Here is a 23,905-nt window from a genome sequence, read left to right as displayed (position 1 = left end):
TCAGTATATTATTTGTGTTGCAACATGTATGCTGATAAACAACATCTTCTAAATTCACTTAAAGGGAAAACACCTTATGTATTTGAGTACTTTAGCCTCACTTTTGTCAAGACCCTAATAGATCTACACTGCTGTGACGAAAGTCTATGCAACCAAGATTATCCAAAATGCGGGACTTTCCTACTGATGGTCATATTCCAAGTCAGTCCAAGTCGTTCAAATCCTCTGGACCTCTGGAGGCTCTTACTTTCCTACAGGCCCTAGGTCAGGTGGTCGTAATCACAGCAACAACATGACCGACTTCCAAACTTGCCTGGGATGGTACCAGAATCACACCCTTGAGGAAAACCTGGAGAGGAAGGGGACTTAGTCACATAATTGTACATACTTTCTTTGCACAAATCTTACATAATTTTCTGTTTCATCATTTTTCTTTTTCTTCCTTTTTATTTTATTTCTTAAGTTGCTATTGTCACTATACTAGCTCGCCATGGTCTTGACTGTGATATTGCTGGAGTAAAGTGTTGCCAAACTAAGGCTATTTATAGCTTACAAACGTCATTTGAAATTTTCATTCCCCCCCCCGCCCCCCCACCCCTGTTTCCCCATGGATAACGGGTTAGATAATTTCACATCGGAGCTTTATCTTAGCGCCCTTTGGGCATTTCATAGTCTGTATGTTAATTCTTGTACATAGGATCAGCCATGATAATATAGTCTTTATATTTTGTGAATCTACTTCACAAGCTAGGATATATCTTTTAATAACACAGCTCTGGCCAATCAGCATCTCCTCATAGAGATTAACTGAATCAATGCATCTCTGTGAGGAAAATTTAAAAAGTGTAAGCATGCATAGGGTGGAGACACTGAATTACAGTGCTGCTTACTCTGCAGCATTGCCCCAGGAAGCACCTCTAGCAAACATCTGAGGATTGGCCAGTTGAGTTTTCACTAGGCTGTAACGTAAACACTGCATTTCCTCTGAAAAGAGTTCAGAGTTTCTCTGTTTACAGCAAAAAGCCTGAAGGGAATGATTCTGCTCACCAGAACAAATGCACTAAGCTGTAGTTGTTCTGGTGACTATAGTGTCCCTTTAATCTCAAAGCTAGCATATGTAATAGCAAATGTGACATATCCCAAGCAATCAATAAAGCAACTTAAACAGCCATGTCTGAAGGGCATGATGTAAATAATTTATCAGACTAGACTGTTCATTTCACAGCCAGTTCATTGGACTATGAGTGAGTGATTTCCTGTAACCGGTAAATGGTACAAATTTCGATGAGTGCTGCCTTTTCCAGCAAAATGCATCCGAAAGCTATAATATGCATACTATAAATATTTCCTTTTGCTAAAAACTTATTGACATTATGAATACTAACTCTCAATGCATCTTACTTCTCTTCTGGTCCTGGGAGAGATATTAGACCAGAGGTACATTATACACGCACATTGATTTTTGTTAATGGTCATGATGTTGTCAATAAACATAGCATATTCTAGTAAGAAAGCAAAATGGTCACATTTACTTAAACAAATAGAAAAGTACAGGAAATTATTTTTTTTTTTTTATATTTATCAAATCAGCCATAAAATAAAATAAATGATAAGGCTTTAAAAGCTGAAAAAAATACATTACTTTTGTTCTAAATATAATGGTGTTCCTGGCAAGCAGTAATTTCCAAAATTTGCAGGTTATGGGAGGAAGGCAAGTTGTAATAAACTGCAAAAAAGTAGACATTAACAAATATTCACTGCTTTATCAATATAGAACAATTATACACTATGTGGACAAAAGGATTGGGACACACCTCTTAATTATTGAATTCAGGTATTTCAATCAGACCTATTGCCACAGGTGTATAAAATGAAGCACTTAGCCATGCAGTCTGCACTTACAAAGATTTGTGACAAAATGGGTTGTTCTGAAGAGCTCAGTGAGTTTAAATGTGGTACTGTGATAGGATGGCAGTAATTCAGTTTGTGAAATTTCAGCCTTGCTAGATATTCCACTGTCACCTGTAAGTGGTATTATTGCAAAGTGGAAATGTTTAGAAAAAGCAGCAACTCAGCCACGAAGCATAAGACCACGTAAAGTCCCAGAGCAGGGTCACTGAAGTTCTGAAGAGAATGATGCTTAAAAGTTGCCAATGCACTGCTGATTTAATAGCTGAACAGTTCCAAACTTCTACTCGCATTAATAGCAACACAAAAACTGGAAAACATGGATTATAGAATTGGTTTCCATTACATAGCAACTGCATGCGAGCCTCACATCACCAAGTACAATGTCAAGCATCGGATCGAATGGTGTAAAGCACACCCCCCACTGGATTCTGGAGAAGTTGGCAACATGTTCTGTGGAGTGATGAATCATGCTTCTCTGTTTGGTAGTCTGATGGGCGAGTCCAGGTTTGGTGGATGCCAGGAGAACGTTACCTGCCTGACTACATTGTACCAACTGTAAAGTTCGGTGGAGGAGGGATAACGGTGTGGGGTTGTTTTTAAAAGGTTTGGCTAAGCACCTTACTTCCAGTGAAGAGAAATCTTAATGCTTCAGCATACCAAGACAGTTTGGATAATGTTATGCTTCCAACTTTGTGGGAACAGTTTGGGAAAGGCCTTTTCTGTTCCAGCATGACTATGCCTCAGTGCACAAAGCAAGGTCCATACAGAAATGGTTGAAGGAGTTTAGTGTGGAAGAACTTGACTGGCCATCACAGAGCCCTGATCTTAACCCTATCGAACACCTTTGGGATGAACTGGAATGGAGACAGCAAGCCAGGCCTTCTCTTCCAACATCAGAGCCTGACTTCATAAATGCTCTACTGGAGGAATGGGCAAACCTTCCCACAAAAACACTCAAAACTCTTGTGGAGAGTCTTCCCAGAAGATTAGAAGCTGCTATAGCTGCAAAGGGGAGAATCAACTATGTATTTAGAATGCAATTTCATAAAACTCCCTGTTGGTGTAATGGTCAGCTGTCCCAATACTTTTGTCCATATAGTGTATTTGTTATCTTGGTTTTTGACGGCTGATACCTTTAAGATGTTTGGACTAGTTGCTCGTTCCTGGATTCTGCTTGAATGTAACATAGAAAACCACTAAAATAAAAGGCTGGATTCCAATTATTGCTGCCAATTACATGCCTCCCAACTGTCACGGTTTTGGCAAGACAATTACGATTTTGGTGCGCTGTCCCGCCATCGCGCTTTAGCTCTGTGTCTCTGGGCAGCACAGATTTAAAGCGCAATGGCGGGGCAGCAAAGAGCAGAATATCATTAGATGCTCTCCCACTGTGCAGCGGGCATCAGGACTATGCAGGAAGTGCTTTGTGGAGAAGACTGTCCCTTCTCTGTGGGCCTGTCCATTTTGTTTTAAATGGTTTTTATTTTTGTGAACGTTGCGTATAGTCAAGTACTTTACATTTATGACAATTTGAATGTGTTTGCCTACGCAGAGGCTTAGCTCAGATGTGGAAAAGCGTTGTACAACGGTAAGCCGTCCAGTGCAACAGGTCAAATCAACGGTTGCAATATAGCGGTAACAAAGTGAACTCTTTACAGTTAACAATCATAGGTTGGCTGGTAACAATGCTGTGAAAGTTACTATTAGAAGCTCCTTGAGCAAAGGTTAAGCGAGAGCATGTGTTCTCTCAGCCCCATCTAGTGGGCAACACTGGCAGAGTCAGGTACTTGTATTAAGAAACTTTCAATTGTATAAGAATCATATAGGTGATCATAATATAAACAAAATGAGAAACGTTTGTCTTGTGTGGGTCTGTGTGTGTGCCTCAATCATACGTAGCATAGTTGTCATAGAGTTCGGTTCCGATTCTAGTATCTGGGTGTCTATGTGTGTCCAAGTCAGGGTGTGGTCGTGTGTGTGAGGGTCCAACTCTTCCACCCATCGGGTGGGGTCCAACTCTTCCACCCATCGTCTGAGCGGGGGGGTGCGTGGTTGCTTCCAAAAGATAGGGACTGTTGTTTTCGCTGCGTTGAGAAGCCTAGGTATCATATATACCTGCATGGGCATCGTCGTGTGGCGCAGCAAGAAGGGGGCCGGCGTCATTGGGAGGCATTCCTCCGTAGTTTCGGTGATCACTCGTCCCACCGTTACCCAGAATGGTCTAATGAGAGTGCAGTCCCACCAGAGGTGTAAGAACGTCCCGGTCTCTCTTCCACATCTCCAGCATGCGTCCGATTTTGAGCTGTCTCTGGTGTGAAGGTCCGCTGGGGTGACGTACCACCTCGTGAATAGTTTATATGAGCTTTCCTGGAGCCTCGCTGAGCCGGGAGTCTTCTGGATGAGTGTAATTATTTTATCCCAGTTGTGGTGACATTCTGTCATCAAACTAGCATGGTGACCAGGGGTCATGTGATCAAGTTCATGTAGATCTTTCTTACAGGGGGATAAGCTTTACTTTGATATGGTAATTGATATGGTAATTTACAAGTCAGGAAAGAGATAACCACTCCCCCCACTATCCTCATTTCTCTCTGTTACTTCTTGGCTCTGCTACTGAGCAGATGTGCAGACGCCATGTGCTATCTTGGTGAACCATGTTATACTCTGTTGCTTCCTTTTCTTCCTTGGTGGATGTGATGTTGGACTTGCAGCAGTGAGCCATTACTAGATGTGAAGGCCTAACCGTGGGTGAGATCAAACGTATGGGGAAGGGGATTACTATATAGATAGATAGATTTAAAAGGGTTGTTGCTCCGTGGGTCTGGGCTGTGTGTTTGTGATACATTTATAGTATTGTGTTGTTGCCTTCTAAATAAATACCTTTTAATGTAGACGAACCTTGTGTAATATTTATATTAATTTGGTGATACACCACACCAGTCTGCGTCTGTGAGTGGCTCCTCAAGGTCCTCTTCCCATCTCCGAATGCATGGCGGTGCCAGGAGGTACCGTCCGGTTGCCAGCGAGGTGTATATTTGAGAGATCGCCCTGGGGGGCGGTGTGTCCGTTCTGCATAGGGATTCGAACTCCGTACATTCCCGTATAAGGCTCGGTTGTTGGGGGATCGAGCGTGTGTAGCGCCGTATTTGTTCACGCGCTATAGTGTGTAGTAGGGTATGTCTTTGGTCCGGAAAAAGGGTGGTTATTGGGTGTATTGCGCCCGTGGATGTGAGCACATCTACTATCCGAGGCAGTGCGTTGTTGAGCCCTGATTGCGGGGTTGGGCCCATGTCTCCTGCTGGAAAATCTGGGTTACCTCTTGTAACGGATCACCTGGCACCCCGACTGGGTACCTCCGTTAAAGGATGCTCCTAGCGTTTCCTGAGGACTCCAAGCGCTGCAGAAGACACCACAACCACCAAATCAGAGAAGCATATGAGTACTCTAAAGCATGTGAATGCTGTAGACAGTTGAATAGGAAAAACCATACGAATAGGTTTACACTCCTAGCAGTCAAACTGGAACAGCATACAATAAATCCTCCCCCAATAATGAGACGACACTTCACTTTGAGGGTTAAGCAGGAACTGAGGCTGGCACTCCCAGCCTGGTTTTTATTACAGTTGTTGAGAATACAGGACCGCCCACAGGGAGGGACAAAACAACCAATCAATCTGTACAATACACACAGACACTCCCACACAAAATCCTCCCCTCTGCCTGTAATAGGATTACTGAACACAATGGGTAATCTCATTATCACAGGCAGAAGAATACAGTTTTATAAAACATATCACAGGGACCCCAAAACATGCAATAACCCCATATAAGTATATCATCAGAACCAGGGGATCTGGGTGAACCACATATCCAAAATTCACCCAGATCCATTCAGTAGTTTGGAAGATACAGTTTAATGCAGATTCTGCAGAACATATACAGATTATATAAAAAATAATTACTGTATAATGTGTCCCCTGTTGTATAGTTTAAAACTACTGCACGATGTCGTTGTGTACCAAATACCGGCGAGATAGCACCGTGTAGAAAAGTCACAACAATGTCTGTGAGTTAAAATGGCCGCCATCCATTGTTCTCACCGTGTGCTTCATCCATTGTTCTCACCATGTGCCTCTGATACATGAAATGGTGGCCACCCAGTAACTCCACAGTATGTCCCCAGATGGTTTTTAAAGGGCCAGCAGCAGCACCATACAAATCCAATATGCCCAAATATTGTACTTGAAGGGCCACATAACCCAGGGGCCATAGTCAGCAGGTAGGAGGCGGGCAAACAGGCTTCTCCAATGCCCAGTGGCGAGGTCGGTTTCACCACAAATTTTCCCCTTTTCCAAACAGACTAACAGGGTATCTGACCTCCTGCCGGTCAGTGCCCTTGTTAGTCCAGCAGCCCACCCCCAAAACAGAAACAGCAGTACAGCCCACCCACAATAAATGGTTACTACACCTGAGTAAGGGAAAAACTTGTCCAGGTCCAGGTGCCTCACCACGCTGTGTGGAGGACTGGTAGGCTGTTTTGGCAGTTGCTGAGTGGGCAGAGACCAGCGGTACTCTGCCCTGGTGCCAGCACTACCACGGGAGTAGTCTGGTTGGAGCCTGGTTGCTGGAGACCGACTGACTCCCCTTTAGATGCACAGCTCTGCTGCTGGAGACCGACTGTCTCCCCTTTAGATGCACAGCTCTGCTGCCGGAGGGGGAGACCGACTGTCTCCCCTTTGGATACATAGCTCCGCTGTTGGAGGGGGAGACCGACTGTCTCCCCTTTGGCTAAGCAGCCTTGTTGCTGGGGGACAGGACTGACTGTCCTTACACCCTGTGCTGTAGGTGCAGAGACCACGATCCCATCTGCACAGTTGTGGGGCTTACAGTCTCCCCCCGGTACACTATGCTGTCGCTGGGGAGAGCGGGTAACATGCTCCTCTCCCGATAGGGCACTCTGCCGCTGGGGAATGGAAACTGAGCTCCCAGTTCCCTGCTGTATCTGCCGCTGGGGAATGGAGACTGGGCTCCCAATTCCCTGCACATTAATAATCTGCCGCTGGGGAGAGGGGGTAGCAAGCTCCTCTCCCATACATACTTCACACTGCCTTCCCGGCATACCACTCTGCTGCTGGAGGGCCCCCTGTAACTCAGCCTGCCGCTGGGGAGGAAGGACGACACCTTTGGCTCCCTGGAACTCACACTGCTGCTGGGGAGGAAGGACGGTACCTTCGGCTCCCTGGAACTCACGCTGCCACTGGGGAGGAAGGATGACACCTTCGGCTCCCTGGGACTCACACTGTCGCTGGAGATCTGGGTTGGTTGCCCAGCATCCCTGTAGGGCCGGTAGAGAGACCTCGGTCCCATCTCTACCTGCCATCTGGAGGTCATCGCAGGACCAGTCAGTGAGGTCTGGTTCTGCTTGTCGGGTAGGTTGGGGCTGCACGAAGCTGAGCAGGTGTTGGTAGTCCTGCTCCAGCTCCCACTCCCTTGTTACCAGGTGGGTCATGTCTTTGCTCACCTCGCGTTCGTGAGCCCAGACATACATGCCCATCCGGTAGTCGTAGATGTCCCAAAACCTAGACCCCTCCGTGAGATAGGGGGCAGGGCAGTTTGTCACATGCAGACCCAGTGACAAAAGCCATTTTGTCACATTGTATATATATTATTATAAAAAATAAACTATTTAGCATGGGTGTTTTTTTGGCAGTTGTAGATGCGTAACAGATTTTGGGGGTCAAAGTTAGAAAAAGTGTGTGTTTTTTTCATTGTTTCATCATATTTTATCAATTTTTTATAATAATGTCTTTAGAAATACAATTTAATAGCTAGAAAAACTATATATAATATGTGTGGATACAGTATATGAGTAAGAGGAAAATTACAGCTAAACACAAACACCACAGAAATGTAAAAACAGACTTGGTCCTTAACGGTAAGAAAATTAAAAACGGTCTGGTCACTAAGGGGTTAAAGGTGGACCCAGTGATAATTGTACACTATTTATTTAACCATTTAATTAGCAACCTCTGCTAAGCTGAAAGTTATATTAAATTGTTTGTTTTTCACACACATTTCATTTTCGTCGGGAGTTTCCCAAACTGTGAGTCCTACTACTGCAAAGATCACAAATTTGTATTCTACTACTACCCCCAAGTACAGCAGTCAGTACTGATGACAGCTAAGGCATGCCATTACTCATATATTACTCATACTTAAAAAGAATATAGCAATAGCCCAGTACATGATGCGATCATTCCAGCTGGCTGTTGGCATTGATTGCTGTGGCATGATGTTGCAGTGATCGGATGCCTGAGACAGTCTAGAGGGGGTCTCTTTGTCTACTCTACTCTAACTTGTGATGGGTATTTAAACTGCTGTTCTACCCTGTATGCTGGCTGAAACTAACAGAGTTATTTACTAAGATGAAAATTCAAAGTGAATTTGAAATTTAAGGATAAATAGCCCAACTGGAAAAATTCACTAGGTCAGTTATTCTGGCCTTAACATTTTCTTTAAATTCTTACTTTTGTAAATAACCCTGTCCGTACGTTGATAACGGTGCCGTACAAAATACGGCACACATCATGGAAGAGGTAAGCATTAATACACTTCCAAAATCTAAAAAGATTGTCCTGCCTAAAAGAGAAAAAAAGACATTAAAAATTCACAGGTTATAAATATCCAGTTTATATCTGAGACATTGCCAAATAAAGCATAGAATATAAAAACCATATAAAGGTTTTCTTTGCAAAGCAAGCAACAAAAAGGATCCCATTTTCTTTCAATTACTTGTGTTAGATATATTATGTAGGACAGTGTTCTTTAAACTTGGACTCCGGAACTTTGTGCTAGCCAGAGTTTAAAATTAGTCCTACTAATGCATGGGGTGTCTCAGTGGAAATGACCGAGCCGCCAATGTCTATCTGGAGGGTTCTAAAGACAGGTTTAGAAGAACACTGGTTAAGATAAAATATTGATCTTGGACCTTGCTTTGGACCTTGCTTTGGACCTTGATTGATTCATTGAATAACTGTAAATGTTTAAAATAAAATAAGCTGTCAGTCGTATATTGAAAAAATACAAAGACACAGTATTTTCGTTTTTTTTTACTTATTGTAATAGATAATCTGAGCACGTACTACGTTTAAAAGAGTTAGAAAAATAACAGTATCCTTTCATCAGATTCATTACCAACCTTGCGTTCACTGATTGCTTATTAACAATCTTTACTCAACCTTATTATCTCAATGAAACAGTATATAATTGTTTACCGTTTACCACTAAATTTGTAATTACAACTGCAATATAACTGATTATTGCAGTACCTCGTAATACCTTTTTTATTAGACTAACAGTATTTTAGAATGAGTTTTCGGGAGTTTCTTTAACTAATTACCACTACAAAGCTTGCGAGAGCAGCTCAGTGCACAGAGACACTATTTAAATTTAAGCTTCCGTTATGGTAAAACCTATTCTGATTTTATATGCAGACAAAAAGGTCTCATTGCAACGTGTGTAGAAGCAGACTATTATTTGAATAATGTAAGCATTAACTCTAAATTAATGTGTTCATTACTGCATACCACGTATATTGAAATAAACATCTAAAAATATATAAGCAGTACATATATTCATAAGCAATAAGAACTTGACACATTTATTATTCTCTTATTTTAATATAAAGGAACACTACAGATACCATAACAACTTAATCAAAATGAAGTTGTTATGGTGCCAGGAGGTCCTGGTGCTGTCTTATCTATAGTGGTTAAACCATTCACAAATTATTTAACCCAAAGTCCCCTCCCCAGTGCTGGAAAGGTCTTCTCCCTACAATATCTGCTTGCTGGAAATCTACTAGCTGAAAAGCATCAAAACGGAAGCCTAGGACTGCCAAATGCTAAACATCAGCGCCCCTCTCTATGCCAAAAAGTGGCACCCCTGCCTACTGCAGTCTTACGCTTTCACTTTGAAGATTTTCAGCAAGTGGATAGTGGAGGGGTGGAGAGATTTAGAGCTGTAGAGGAGACTTTGGGGTTAAGCTGTTTCATGAACTGTTTAACCCAGGCTTCCCCAAACTCCAGCCCTCCAGATGTTGCTGAACTACAACTCCCATGATTCTATGAATGAAATAGATAGGCTGGGAATCATGGGAGTTGTAGTTCAGCAAGGGGGACGCCTGGTTTAACGCCTGGTTTAACCCATAAAGGTATGTCAGTGCTAGGGACATAATGGCACCCTCACAATTTAATGTTGATGAAGCTGTTATGGTGTCTGGAGCGTCCCTTTAAATTTCATTATAAATTAGAATGGATTGTGAGATCATTCAGTATGCACCTGTAAAAATGGATCAAACCTAAGGATCGTAGGTTATATTCCCGGCAAATTAGCTAAGAGGAAAAGCAATGAGATGGAAGGATGATAAGAGCTGTTTATTATACACCCACCAGGCAGCAAGCTGTTATGATTGTGGTCCCCTGTGCGCTAAGCTTGTAATAAGTTATGAACAGCCATGACAAATGCTCAGCTAACTGATAGGAATCCTCAGACTAGTTGGAGGGAATATAATTAAAAAGAACCCGTAAGATTTTTATTTAAAATGCTGATTCTGTTAGAAGAAAATGTGTGCGCTAAGCACTCTAGTTAATGGCTCCCCACATACTTGTGCGAAGAGGGGAATTTGCACCAGTAGCTTTCTTCGATACTTAAAAACATTTCAGATTCTTTAGTTGCTATGATATAGTTTTAAAGATGCACTTTTGTTTCTTAAAGCAGTGGGGATATTTTTAAACTGCTGTTAATCAGACTGCCAGTGCCCCGAGCAGGCAGAACAGTTGGTCTTTGAAATGTGAATGTTTTGTTCCTTTAATATCTAATCAAGGCACACACACGGACCTCACGGTATTCTGAAACTATTAACTATGACTTCTAGCAGGTTTGAGAAAGGAACATGACATATGTGTGTGTGTTAAAGGTTTGCGCTAAATCATAGCATACTGCTATTGCATATCAAACAATATTTTCAACTGTCATGCCACGAACCATGTTTTAAAGACACATAAACTCACCTTCAGGTTCTAAAATATAAAAAAAATTACATTATATCCATAATTAATATTGTTGTAAAAAAAAAGCTATGTATTCAATGTGCAGAGGATTCAGCCAAAACTACCAGTGACCTTTGATGACAAATGTTTATGCATGGTTTCCCCAGAAGCAATCTTGACAACACACCTCGTCCTTGCAGCCAGATGAGTCTTTAAATATACCATTAAATTAGCTCATAAATGAACTGTCTCAAAATATAAATATAAAAAGGATCAAGAATTCCACATTATAATATTTATAGAAATAACGCTCTGAATACACGACTTTCAGTCCATTGTATGTAACTAGAGAACTACAAGTCTAGCTAAGCTTGTGAATGTTGTTCAACTTATCATGCGATAAAAGAAGCGTCAGTGTTCTGGATCAGGACACAACTTGCTGCTTTTATCAAGGTTAAAATTGCAGCATCACCTTGAAACAATAAATGCTATTCCCTTTTTGCTTCTAATAATAGTTCCCCAATTTCCATACACCCTATGATTTTTTTTCAGTAGGAATGTAGGTGATATCCATATCTGGACAGTTGTATACATGCAGCTTTATTTACACGAACCCAACATTCTATTCTTTAGAATGTGGCTGATAGCTATCAGTATCTATTGTCACAGGGTACCAGTCAGTCTCTCCCTGACTAACTTCATTAAAACGTTCCTCTCTTCTCACAAATGACACATGGAACATTGATTCTAGACTTTTGAGTCTCTTCTTCCCTGAGACACGATCCTTCTTTCTAAAAAGACACAGGTGTCTAGGGATCTTTGGGATTTCTCAGTCTGTTCCCACATCTTAAAGAATATCTGTTTTACCTTTAAATTGCATGTCAGAGAGTTCAGCCTTACAGGACATGTAGTAATAGTATCTCTATGTAATACCTTCTACAATAAGATGTCAAGATGTCTTGCATACACAACCTGGAAGGTAGCATCTCTCCTCCCCAGTGGATTGCGGTACACTAAATAATGAACAGCGATAACAGCTATCAATTTATACAATAGTTCCACTAATCAACTAATGTAAGAAGTTGGGCATAAGATACCTATTGCAAAACCTCTATGCTCAACAGGGGTTTATGGCATTAGAAAAGACCTCATATCAGACTTCTTTGTAGAATGTTTGGCAATCATAAATCTGTACTCAGGGGACTGCTTAGTAAAGAGGGTTTCTGATGGAAAAGGTTTTCAAGTGAGGTGCAGACACAGCTAATCCAAGAATTAGATGTATTAAATAAACAAAGGTACGGTAAGTCCTAGCGTTAAAAGTAAACAGTTTTCACATCTAAAGAGGGAATTAAATAGATTACAAGCTCGGTAGACAAGCCCTTACCGGTGTGCTACTCACCATCAGGTGAGCATTTGGCACCAGAAAATCTCTCCATTACATGATTAAATAGGAACAATTTTTAGGGACTCATTTTACCCCAGACCAGTGGCTAAAAGTGGTTCAGTTTAAGGGCACCTCAAGGTGTTTTACACACTGGAAATCTCATATAAAATTGTTAATGAGATGGTATCTCATCCCGAGCAGGCTAGCAAAGCTTTATCCATCACCATCATCAAACTGATGGCTTTGCCAGGTTTCTGAGGGCAACATATTGCGTATATTTTGGTCTCGTTATATCAAAACATTAGATGGTGATGATATAGTGATGAATTTAATACAGAAAACTATGAAGACAAATCTTGCCCTTAAACCAGAATATTTCCAACTAGATATGTTCCCTGACCTACTTATAGGAGCACCTAAACATATGGTATTACAGATTCTTCTAGCAGCTAAAATGGGCGTTGTATGTGCATGGAAATCTTCTAAATCACCTACAATCTCAGAAGGGATTTCCAGTTAGATTCCAATAAAATGTATGAAGAAATGTCTGTTAGTGTGGTGGGCGATATGTCCAAATTCATGAATATTTAGGGACAATGGGATGATGGTGATCAAGAGAAAGCCATTGCTAAAGGATATAACCAGATCAGGGGCGTACCTGGAGTATTTGGCACCCGGGGCGGATCCTTTATTTGGCACACCTCCCCCCCTCCCAACTTTAGAAATGTAAAAAACAACAGCAATTTTTTGTAATGTATTTGGCACTGAACACTGAAACAAACACAGACACACAAACAGATACACATACAGATACACAGACATACAGATACACATGTATAAGTTTGTGTTTGCGTAGTGAATGCAGTGTGTTTGCATAGTGAATGCTGTGTGTTTGCGTAGTGAATGTAGTGTGTTTGCGTAGTGGATGCAGTGTGTGCGCTTGTATAGCGTATGCAGCCTGTGTAGTGTATGCAGTGTGTGTGTAGTGAATGCAGCTTGTGTGTATAATGTATGGAGCTTGTATGTATAGTGTATGCAGTGTGTGTATAGTGTATAAAGTGTGCAGTGTGTGTATAGTGTATGCAGTGTGTGTAGTATATACAGTGTGTGTAGTGTATGTAATGTGTACTGTATGAAGTGTGCAGTGTGTGAGTATAGTGTATGCACTGTGTATAGTGTATGCAGTGTGTGTATAGTGTATGAAGTGCGCAGTGTGTTTATTGTGTATGCAGTGTGTTTAGTGTATGCAGTGTGTGTATAATGTATGCAGTGTGTGAATAGTGTATGCAGTGTGTGTATAGTGTATGCAGATGCAGTGTGTATGTTGTGTGGAATAAGTGCTGCCACTTACCTGCCCGTCCCATCCTCCTCGACTGGTGGTCCGGTGCAGGGGAGGGCTGGCAGCCTTAGGTCTGGGGGGCAAAACCAGTCAAGTGGCCCATTGCACCACCAAATCCGTTCACCATCCATGCCCACCTTTTCCTGGTTTTATAATGGATATTGATGTTATGCTAATCAGTAGATCTTTGCCATACCCGCTCCTTCACAGCTCTGACTTTCAATGTTGTCAGAGCGCAGGCTGAGAGCCTGTGCTCTGACTCACTAACTGAGCACCGGAACCACGAGGGAGAGGATATAATCTGACTGCACCTACTGCTGGTGCGCACCAGTGGACCACCAGCGAATCGTTTAAATTGAATATGCTGGTGTCCCCAACTTGTGAGCTGTGTTGTCCGCCGGGCACCTCTGTTGTCATGGCGCCCTGCGTGATCGCACAACTTGCACACCCCAACGGCTGGCCCTGCTGACACACACTGATGTTACTACTTAGAAATCCCTCAATATTAATACAGACATCAGAGTAAACACCAATAAACTGTGGAACAGAGCTGACCCCCCTCCCCAAATTTATAAAGATTTGCTTACTGGATTTGTTGTAAGTTAAATCATGGCTCCTCCTCTCTCTCTCCCATGCGCTGCTCTGTAGGCTGGGAGGAAGTGAAGAGTAATCACAATCTCCCAGCACAGCGGCACCTGTGGCTGCATGGGGAACAGCTCAATTTGCCGCCCCCCATGTGACATCACAATGCCCCACCCATATGATCTGCCATACGAACTAACGCCAGTGCTGCACACAGTGTGTGTTTACATTAAAAAGCCTGCAGGGACCGGCTTCATCAAAACTGAAGTGGTTCTGGGGACGATAGTGTCCCTTTAATGTGAGGTAAATTATAGATTAGTGTCACTAATAATATACTAGATTGCCTACTTACAACCAGATGAGGACGATGATGGGCTGCAGTTTGGCTCCACTGGTCTGGTGTAGAACAAGATCTCTGGAGGCTGTTTGCAACTGTGGTCACAAAATTCAATGTTCTGGGAGAATTGGAAGCAGCTCCATTTTTGGGGGGCCCCTTACATAGCTCAAGGTCTGGGCCCCAGTGCCTGACGTTGAGTATGCCCACAAGGCCCACTCATAAGTCCACTTATATGTTCCACCCACCCATGAGTTCGCTCACAGGGAGTGGAGTGTGTAGGGGATGTGCTATGTGTTATTGTAGAGGATCTAATATGTGTGCTTATGGTATGTAGTGTATAGGGATACCAGTTTGTGCAGGTGATGCAGTGTGTTTGTTTGTAGTGGAAGCAGTGTGTATTTGTGTATAAGGGATGTATTGTGTGTTTCTGGTTGTGTGTAAGGGATGCATTGCGTGAATCTTTGTTTGTATGCATAAGGGATGCAAGGTGTGTGTCTGTATGTGTGTTCATTGAGTGTGTGTAAGAGATGCATTGTGTTTTTTGTGTGTATGTAAGAAAAGCAGTGTGTTTTTGCATGTGTGCAAAGGATGCATTGTCTTTGTGTGCAAGGGTTGCATTGTGTGTGTGTAATGGATGCATTGTGTGTTTATCTGTGTGTAAGGGAAGCATGTTGTCTTTCTGTGTGTAATGGATGCATTGTGTGCTTATCTGTGTGTAAGGGAAGCATGTTGTGTTTCTGTGTGTGTAGGGATGCATTGTGTGTTTCTGTGTATATATAGGGATGCATTGTGGGTGTGTGTGTGTGTGTGCGTAGTGTGAAAGAGCTCCCTGTCTTGCCCCCTGTCCTATAGAGCTGTCCCTTCTGCCCCTTAGAGCTCTCCCCTGTCCCTTAGTGGTCTATCCTCTCCCCCACCCTCCCCTAGCGGTCTCTTCTCACACTCACCCACCCTCCATGTGTTCTTCTCACCTCCCCTCTCCCTGTGTTCTCCTCACCTCCCCCCTCCCTGTGTTCTCCTCACCTCCCCCTCCCTGTGTTCTTCCTACCCCCTCTCCTCCCTCTGTCCTCCTCATCTCCCCTTTCTCCTCACCCTTACTCTTCCCCCTCCTCCTTGTGTTCTTCTTACTCCCCCCTTCTTCTTCTTACTCCCCCCTTCCTTCTGTTACTCCCCCCTTCCTTCTGTCACTCCCCCTCCTTCACTTACTCACCCCCTTCACTTACTCTCCCCCTCCTTCACTTACTCTCCCCCCTCCTTCACTTACTTTCCCCCTCCTTCACTTACTCTCTCCCCCCTCCTTCACTTACTCTCCCCCCTTCACTTACTCTCCCCTCCCCCTTTCACTTACTCCCCCCTTCACTTACTCTTCCCCTCCTTCACTTACTCTCTCCCCCTTCACTTACTCTTCCCCCCTTCGCTTACTCTCCCCTCCCCCTTTCACTTACTCCCCCCTTCACTTACTCTTCCCCCTCCTTCACTTACTCTCTCCCCCTTCACTTACTCTTCCCCCCTTCACTTACTCTCCCCTCCCCCTTTCACTTACTCCCCCCTTCACTTACTCTTCCCCCTCCTTCACTTACTCTCTCCCCTCTTCACTTACTCTTCCCCCTCCTTCACTTACTCTCCCCCCCTCACTTACTCTCCCCCCTCCTTCACTTACTCTCTCCCCCTTCACTTACTCCACCTTCACTTACTCTCCCCCATTCACTTACTCTCCCCTTCCTTCACTTACTCCCCCCTCCCCCCTTCACTTACTCTTCCCCCTTCACTTACTCTCTCCCCCCCTTAACTTACTCTCCCCCCTTCACTTACTCCCCCTTCACTTACTCTTCCCCTCCCCCTCCCCCTCCTTCACTTACTCTCTCCCCCTTCACTTACTCTCCCCCGTCCTTCACTTACTCCCCCCTCCCCCACGTACTCTCTCCCCCTCCTTCATTTACTCTCCCCCTTCACTTACTCTCCCCCCTCCTCCACCACTTACTCCCCCTCCTCCTCCACTTACTCCCCCTCCCCCTCCTCCACTTACTCTCCCCTCCCCCCTCCTCCACTTACTCCCCCCTCACCTCACCTCCCCTGTAGCGTGGCCGAGCTGCTCTCCGGTCCGCGGTGCCCGGCAGGAGTGATAGGAAAGTGCACACACAGTGTGCACTTCCTGTCAGTCCGGCCAGTTACAGGAAACAGAAACTCGTCGCGGAACAGGAGTTTCTGTTTCCTGTAACCGGCCGGACTGACAGGAAGTTCACACTGAGTGTGCACCTTCCTATGACTCCGGCCGGGCACCGCTCGGCCACGCTACAGGGGAGGGGAGAAGAGAAGATGTGCTGCAGCCGCCTGAGGCTCTTAACAGAGCGCTCAAGCGGCTGCAGCATTTAAAGGGCCTGCCCTGCAGCGGCCGGTCTTAATAGAATTTAGGGCGGCCTGGGGGGCAAATGCCTCCCTGCCCCCCGGCCCAGCCTGCCCCTGGTCCGGTGGCACCGCATAGATGGGCAGTGAAGAGGGGCCCAGAACTCTGCATGCTCGTTTCCCATCCAGCAGCAGCAGGATTATCTGTTTCTCGCGATCCGTGAGAGCGTTGCAGCTGGTTGCTATGGCAACCCACGGTAACGCTCTCGCAGATCGCGAGAACAGAGGACCTACTGCTGCTGGATGGGAAATCGCATGGATAATTTCATAAGCAGCCAGTCCCTTTACATAAGACACAGGGGCGGCGAAATGCCGCCCCTGTGAAAGTTCGCCCCGGGCACCCCCTTAGTGAGTGGTACCCGGGGCGGACCGCCCCCGCCGCCTCGCCCCCCCTTAGTACACCACTGACCCAGATAGATATGATTCAAATTATCATGAGTACACAATGTATTCACAGTTCTTGCCCTTACATCTTCCAATGGGTTCAAACTAAAAGTTTTACGACTGACACAATGATATCTGCTTACACGTCTTGCAGAGTTCTATCATTACTGTAATAACTGTATCACTTCCCGATATTACACTCTTCGCTGTTACCTACTTGAGCTAGATTTATTGTGCAGTCGGTACATGTTGTTCCGTTATATTTCAATGTCTCTATTACATTTGCAATGAAAACTCCAATAAAAATGTATAAATGTAAAAAAAAAGAAAAGACTCCATTGATTAGAATATGACTTTACTGATTAAAATATATCGCCCTGCGGCTCTACTAATCTGTACATCTACTGGGAATCCTAATGATATATATGTTTATTTTTTAAAATGTATTTTACCCTTTTATAATTTATGATCCATACAATGTAGAGAGAGAGAGAGTGTGTGTGCGTGTGTGTGTGTTTATATTCTTTAGATTGTCAGCTTACCGACTATTTTGCTCTGTACTTGCTTAGATTTCATACATACCTATGTTAGAGAGTTGTAATTAGGGTCAATTCAAGTTCCGTCTCGGCAGGAACAGTTTGAGACTAAATATGAGTTCTTCCATCATCTGCTTTAATAAAGAGTCAACTATAGTATGAAAAACAAATGGATTTTGTTTTATTTTGGTTTACTGTAATCATCTTTGATGGTTAATTGATTTTTTTATCATATTATTAATAGAAATTGTATAACGTTATCTGTACATTCTTTCCTCAGGCTGGGATGGGACACTTACGTGTAACCAGTGAGGGTCTTCGTCTTGAGGGGGAGTCAGAATTCCTGTATCCACTGTATGCCAAAGAAATCCATTCGCGAGTGGTGAGTGAGTATTCAATTGTCTGCATTTAGCAAGTATTCAACGCTATCAGAATACAGTGACTTGTCATAGATGTATTCATAATAGTGCTTTAATGAAAGATTGAAAAAAAGACTATTATTCCAAATATCTTTATTCCTGTTTCCCACTTGAAAAAAATACTTGCTTCTAGTCTATGGCATAATTGTAAACTACTAAAAAAAATAATGACACGTTACATTCAGGTAATGCAATCTTGACATAAGGTGCTATTACATTCTTGCTGGGAGCCTTTTTAAGGAACAAAATTACTCCACAGATATTGTATATTCATTTTTGGCAGCTATAAGAAGTTGCAGTATATGAAAATGTATCCAGATTTAAAAATCAGGAAAACATAACTGTGTGATAACGGGGTGTGGGGAGAGACAGTGGACAGTTAGATAGATGTGGAAAATCTGATGATTCTTCGTAAAAGTGGAAGGAGTTAAGTAGAAAGTTATAGTTAGCTATATCATTTTTATTATAATGTCATTATTAACTAAACACACACACATTATCATTTAATAGCAAACGTAGAAGTCAGTGGACCTTGTTGCAAACACTTTGTTTACAATGACATACTATGAACAAGTAAATAAAAGCAGGTCTGGAGCATTAGTTGAGAAGGTAAAGCAGTGGGGTAACAATGATGAACCTGTAGAGAGATGAGATGAGATAGGGTTAGAACATTGGCCATGATGGTGGTTAATGTTGGTAGCAGGACTGTATGGCTATGACTAGTGTTGAAGTACCTTCAGTTGTTAACTCTTTCAAGCCACTTGTAACCAGGGCCACTTAGAGGTAGGACTAGAGAGAGCAAGTGTTCTGATGTTTGTAGAGCACGATTGGACAAAAGCTAGATCTTCAACTGTCATACATTTTCCACAATACTTTGCCAGCTGAAGATCTCCCATGTGTCCATGCTTGTGGAGTTGTATTTGTGTGCAGTGTCTGTTTGTTGGAATGTAAGCTTGTTATGTATAAAGCATATGTATGTGAATGTAGGGGTGTATATGTGTGCATTTTTGCTGTTTGAACACAGTGGTGCATTTATGTGTTGTGTTGGTGCTTGAAAGCAAATATACATATACTACCACACACACAGATACACACCTCGAAACACATAGACACACACACACATTGCTAGATATACACAGATACATACACATGAGGATACACAAACATACACTAACACACAGAGATGCAAACACTTAGATACAAACACATACAATGACACAGAGATGCACACACTCAGATACACATACATACATTAACAAACAGAGAGATGCACACACATACACTGACACATGCACAGATACACAGACATGCATATAGAGACACACACACAGACAAATGCACTCTGGCACACACAGTGGTCTTGAAAAAAGTCCTGTGTTGGACTGAAACGTTGACAGAACCGAGGTGTATCTTTTTGGACATATACTGTTACAAAGACCCGTGAGTGCACTTTTTGTCTATAATATATGCATGTATACAATTGTATCAGCTCACATCACCCAAGGATGTGTATTGCTTTGGTAAGTGCCGTTGTGAGACAATTTGATAGAAAATGCGTGAGAGGTGGAATAGGATTGGTAGTAGAACATCCACAATCCAAGATGGATGAGGCTGAGACAGTGATAGAGAGGGGGTAAGTTATAAAATGGAAACCTATATATCATTAATCGTTCTTGTTTATCTTGTTTATTTCTAAAAGAGGTTAAGGTAGATAGATTGTCTGACTGTTTATTTGTTGGTATGTTTTGTTTTATTTAGAGGAGAGCCAAATGAGGACTCTAGCCTGTGATACGCTACTCTGTCTCCGTGCAAACTATAAGAAATTCAGAGTCTGCTTACAAGGGATTATTTAATGGTAGCCTGTTTGTTTTTTTTTAGCAAAAGGGAACAATCACATATATTTGAAAGCCTGTACAATGGCTTTGAAAACTGTATGGTCAGAGTAATGCAGGACAGAAAGCATTGGTAGTTACATGTAAGTTGCTTTGGGCCTACTATGGTACCATTGTTTTAGGACCACCATTTTGTGAATCGGCCCAATGCCTGTGTCTCCTGCAGCACCTTGTGCTTTCAGTGCCACAAAAGTTTTTTTTCTGAGATATACTTGTTGCCACATAAGAGTTAAAACACTATAGGTTCACTCTGAACACCATAACTACTACAGCTCAATAAGTATGAGGGTGCAGTCCCACATGATAGGCATTACAGCTAAACAATGCTGTCTCCAGTATTTTAAATCCATATTGGTATGGTTTGATATAAAAAAACATTGCTGCCAGTTAGATAGATTCACACTTGATAAACGGCTACCAACGAGGTATCTATGTTTTTTTTATGTTTATATCGGGGGTGCCCAAAAGGTAGTTTGCCCAGATGTTATAGAACGGGGGTCCTCAAACTCCGGCCCCCCAGATGTTGCTGAACTACAACTCCCATGATTCTCTGGCTATCTATGTAATTCAAAGAATAATGGGAGTTGTAGTTCAGCAACATCTGGGGGGCTGGAGTTTGAGGACCCCTGTTATAGAACGTCAGCTTCCATGATACTTTGCTATCTAAACGGTGGATATGCATCATTTAATGTGTGGTTCTACAATATCTGCCTTTTGAACATCTCTGTTTCTTACGTTCCCTTCTAAATATATAAACACAAAAAATAATTAATTAGCCTAGAGATATCCATCATAACAGGATTTAAAAAAAAAAAAAAAAAAGAGAATAAAGTTTGAAATTAACTTTATATTTTCTGTTATTCTTCTATACATAGAGTTATATTTCCGTTTATAAATCTGTTGACAGCATAATACATTTGGCAGTAACAATCCAATCATTTTCTTTAGAAGCAAACCATTTTAACTTTTTAGCTTTTTTGTTATTGTTCTGTAGAATTTAGCCACATACTTAATTAATGTATGAGGTTCACCAGAAAAACACAATCTACCGAGGGTTTGAAATGTTTAAATCTTTAACAAGTAGGCACTTAATGAGGCAAACACATTTTAAAATGTCTTATATTGTCCGTGTGACATAAATAATTAATTATATCAGACAAGAAACAATTCTCTCCTATCGTATTTTTTTCAAAGTTTTATATTTTTTCTAATGTTTTGATTTGAGAACAGTTTTATCTTCCCTAATTGGAAATAATATAGAACAGCAGTAATTTCTACAAATAGATTAAATGTCAGCCATAAAGACCTGCAGTGTTAATAGAAGCATACGTTTTAAATAAATCCAACCTGATTTATATTCTTTGTTCTTCTTTGCGACATTTAATCTATTGTAATAAATATCTTAACATTTTCTTTTCACCCTCCATCTCAGTGGTGCTCAGTGTAGTAAGCTTAGTTACTTATTTTCACAATTTATAATAAACATTATAGACAATGAAACATTCATTTGAAATAAAGCTGTTTGATGGATGAATCTGTGTTATATTATCTCCCGGACTTTTTCTCCAGTTCAGAGACAAAGAATGTGTAGTAGCAGCAAGATGAAGTACCAGCTAATTATTCTCCATCAAAATGATTCAATCAGCCAGTAAATAAAAGAAAAAAAGAAAAAAAAAAAGCAGGTCCAGCACTCCTTAAAGTGATACAGCATTCATCACTTGTGCTTAAAGCAACTTGTCAATGCTTTTGTTTCAATTCCTTAAGACTTGTTTCTATATTATTACACTCCTCCATTGACAGTAAAAAAAAGTAAATAGTAAAGCTTGATAAAAAGATAATGAAAATGGAGCTCCATTCACCGTGTGTATCACTCCAAACACACAAAACACAAGTGTAATATATGATAAATAGTGGTGAGAGCACACATTAAAATGAAATGTTACCACAAATTGGAAAAATGGTATCTACAAATAGAATAAAACATGTCAAGAAAAGTGAACCCGGTGGAACACACCACCCAAAAAGACTCACTAAGTGGAGCGCTAGTATATAAAATAAACTTACCCCACTATATATTGAGATGGTGTAAAATGACAATGTTCTCCCACTTGATGGGATGTATAATAACAATATTCTCCAAAACAGAAAAATGGACACAAAATAGTGTAGTATATCAATGAGACCAAAATGTGATGCACAAGAATGTAGACCAAACTCACATGGTATAAACCCTATAAGGATAGGCTCAGGTCTCAGAAGCAGGGGTATGTTTGGTCCAAACCCTCTCCAAATTCTTGACCCAGTGGTTCTCAGATATGGAGACAAAAGGGAGACAAAATGCCCTAGTGAAAAATTGTTGAGGTAAAAATATATCCAAAGTGTCAGTGCAATAAACTGCTCACCTTTAGTAGAGCCAATTATACCAGGCTCTTAGTGTCAGAATGTGTGTGTCTTTAAGGGAGTCACTATCCTTCTTGTATACAGGATCAGGAAACAGTAAAGGTCCACTGGACTGGTAATTACATAAAATAACACTTTATTGATAAAACACAAATAGAATTAAAAGCTAATATAAGTAAGTAATACCAGTCCCAAATATATGGTGTAGAGTGGACCCTCCTCTCTCTCCGAGACACATTTCGCCGGTCGGCTTTATCAATAGGAATGTCTGTGTCTTGTAAAAGTCTGTATTCATATAACTGTATTCCTTATTTGATTGGTCGCCGTGCTCCTTCGACGGCCAATCATAACGCTTGTATTCAGGGGTGTGGCCAATCATAACGCTGGTAGTCAGCCTTTTAAAACTCAGGATGCCGAATATAGGTGTAAAAAAACACTGCAAGCTTTATTGGAACAAACATTAAAAAACGATTCCTTACAAATAAATAATTATCTTAGGTGGACTATCATTTATTTATTTGTAAGGAATTGTTTTTACTGTTTGTTCCAATAAACCGTACAGTGTTTTTTTTACATATATATATATTATATATATATATTCGGCATCCTGAATTTTCTTTGGCGCTGCACTTAAAAGGCAATAGCTGTGGGGGGGCGTGGCCTGGCACCGCTACAGCCTAGACGCCATTACAGACAGCTCCGCTAAGAATTGCCTGCTGCATCGACCCATGCTATTCCGGTTCGGATCCGCCTCAGCTCCACCCCGCAAGACCCGGCAGAAGCTCCGGTCTGAAAGCCTAAAGGCCGCAACTTACCACGCCGAGCTCCTCGCAGACTGGAGTGAGTATTTACACCCCTACCAAAACGACCCTGACACTCCAATCATGGGTCGAAAAACACAGAAACAGACAGGGGCACCCATTCCAGAGGCGAGAGATATAGGGACGCTCCTCAAATGCTCCAGGCCCAAAACAACAGAACTCTCACCACCCCCAGCCGTCCCAGACACCATAGAGCCTCAGGAGCCTGAAGGGGGGAACGGGAAAGGCAGCAAGAACCCAGACACAGCAACAGCCCTCGTAACAGAGTCCCCAAGCCCAGCACACGCTACTAAAAAGGACAATGCAGACCTTTATGATAGAATCAAGCTACTATTTGACACAGACATTGCCCTAGTCAAAACTGAAGTACAAGCGGTCACTGACCGTGTACAAGCCACGGAGGAAGACGTGATCGATCTCAAGCAGAGCCTGGCAGCCCTAGGGGACACT

The 23,905-nt window shown here is 42.2% G+C and overlaps 1 protein-coding gene across 5 annotated transcripts in view; it reads left to right on the top strand.

The window, feature by feature from the left end:
• SGCG (sarcoglycan gamma) overlaps positions 1-23,905 on the top strand; it is a 263,284-nt gene that overhangs the window by 165,455 nt on the left and 73,924 nt on the right. For all 5 annotated transcript variants that reach the window (XM_063429771.1, XM_063429762.1, XM_063429787.1 and 2 more), the window contains exon 3: positions 18,204-18,305. In XM_063429771.1, coding sequence (XP_063285841.1) covers positions 18,204-18,305 — 102 coding nt within the window. The remainder of the gene's footprint in view (positions 1-18,203; positions 18,306-23,905) is intronic.

Source organism: Pelobates fuscus, chromosome 1 (genome assembly GCF_036172605.1).
Source record: "Pelobates fuscus isolate aPelFus1 chromosome 1, aPelFus1.pri, whole genome shotgun sequence".
Classification (NCBI taxonomy): domain Eukaryota; kingdom Metazoa; phylum Chordata; class Amphibia; order Anura; family Pelobatidae; genus Pelobates; species Pelobates fuscus.
Note: the sequence above shows the minus strand (reverse complement) of the source record. Positions and strands in the feature narration are given on the sequence as shown.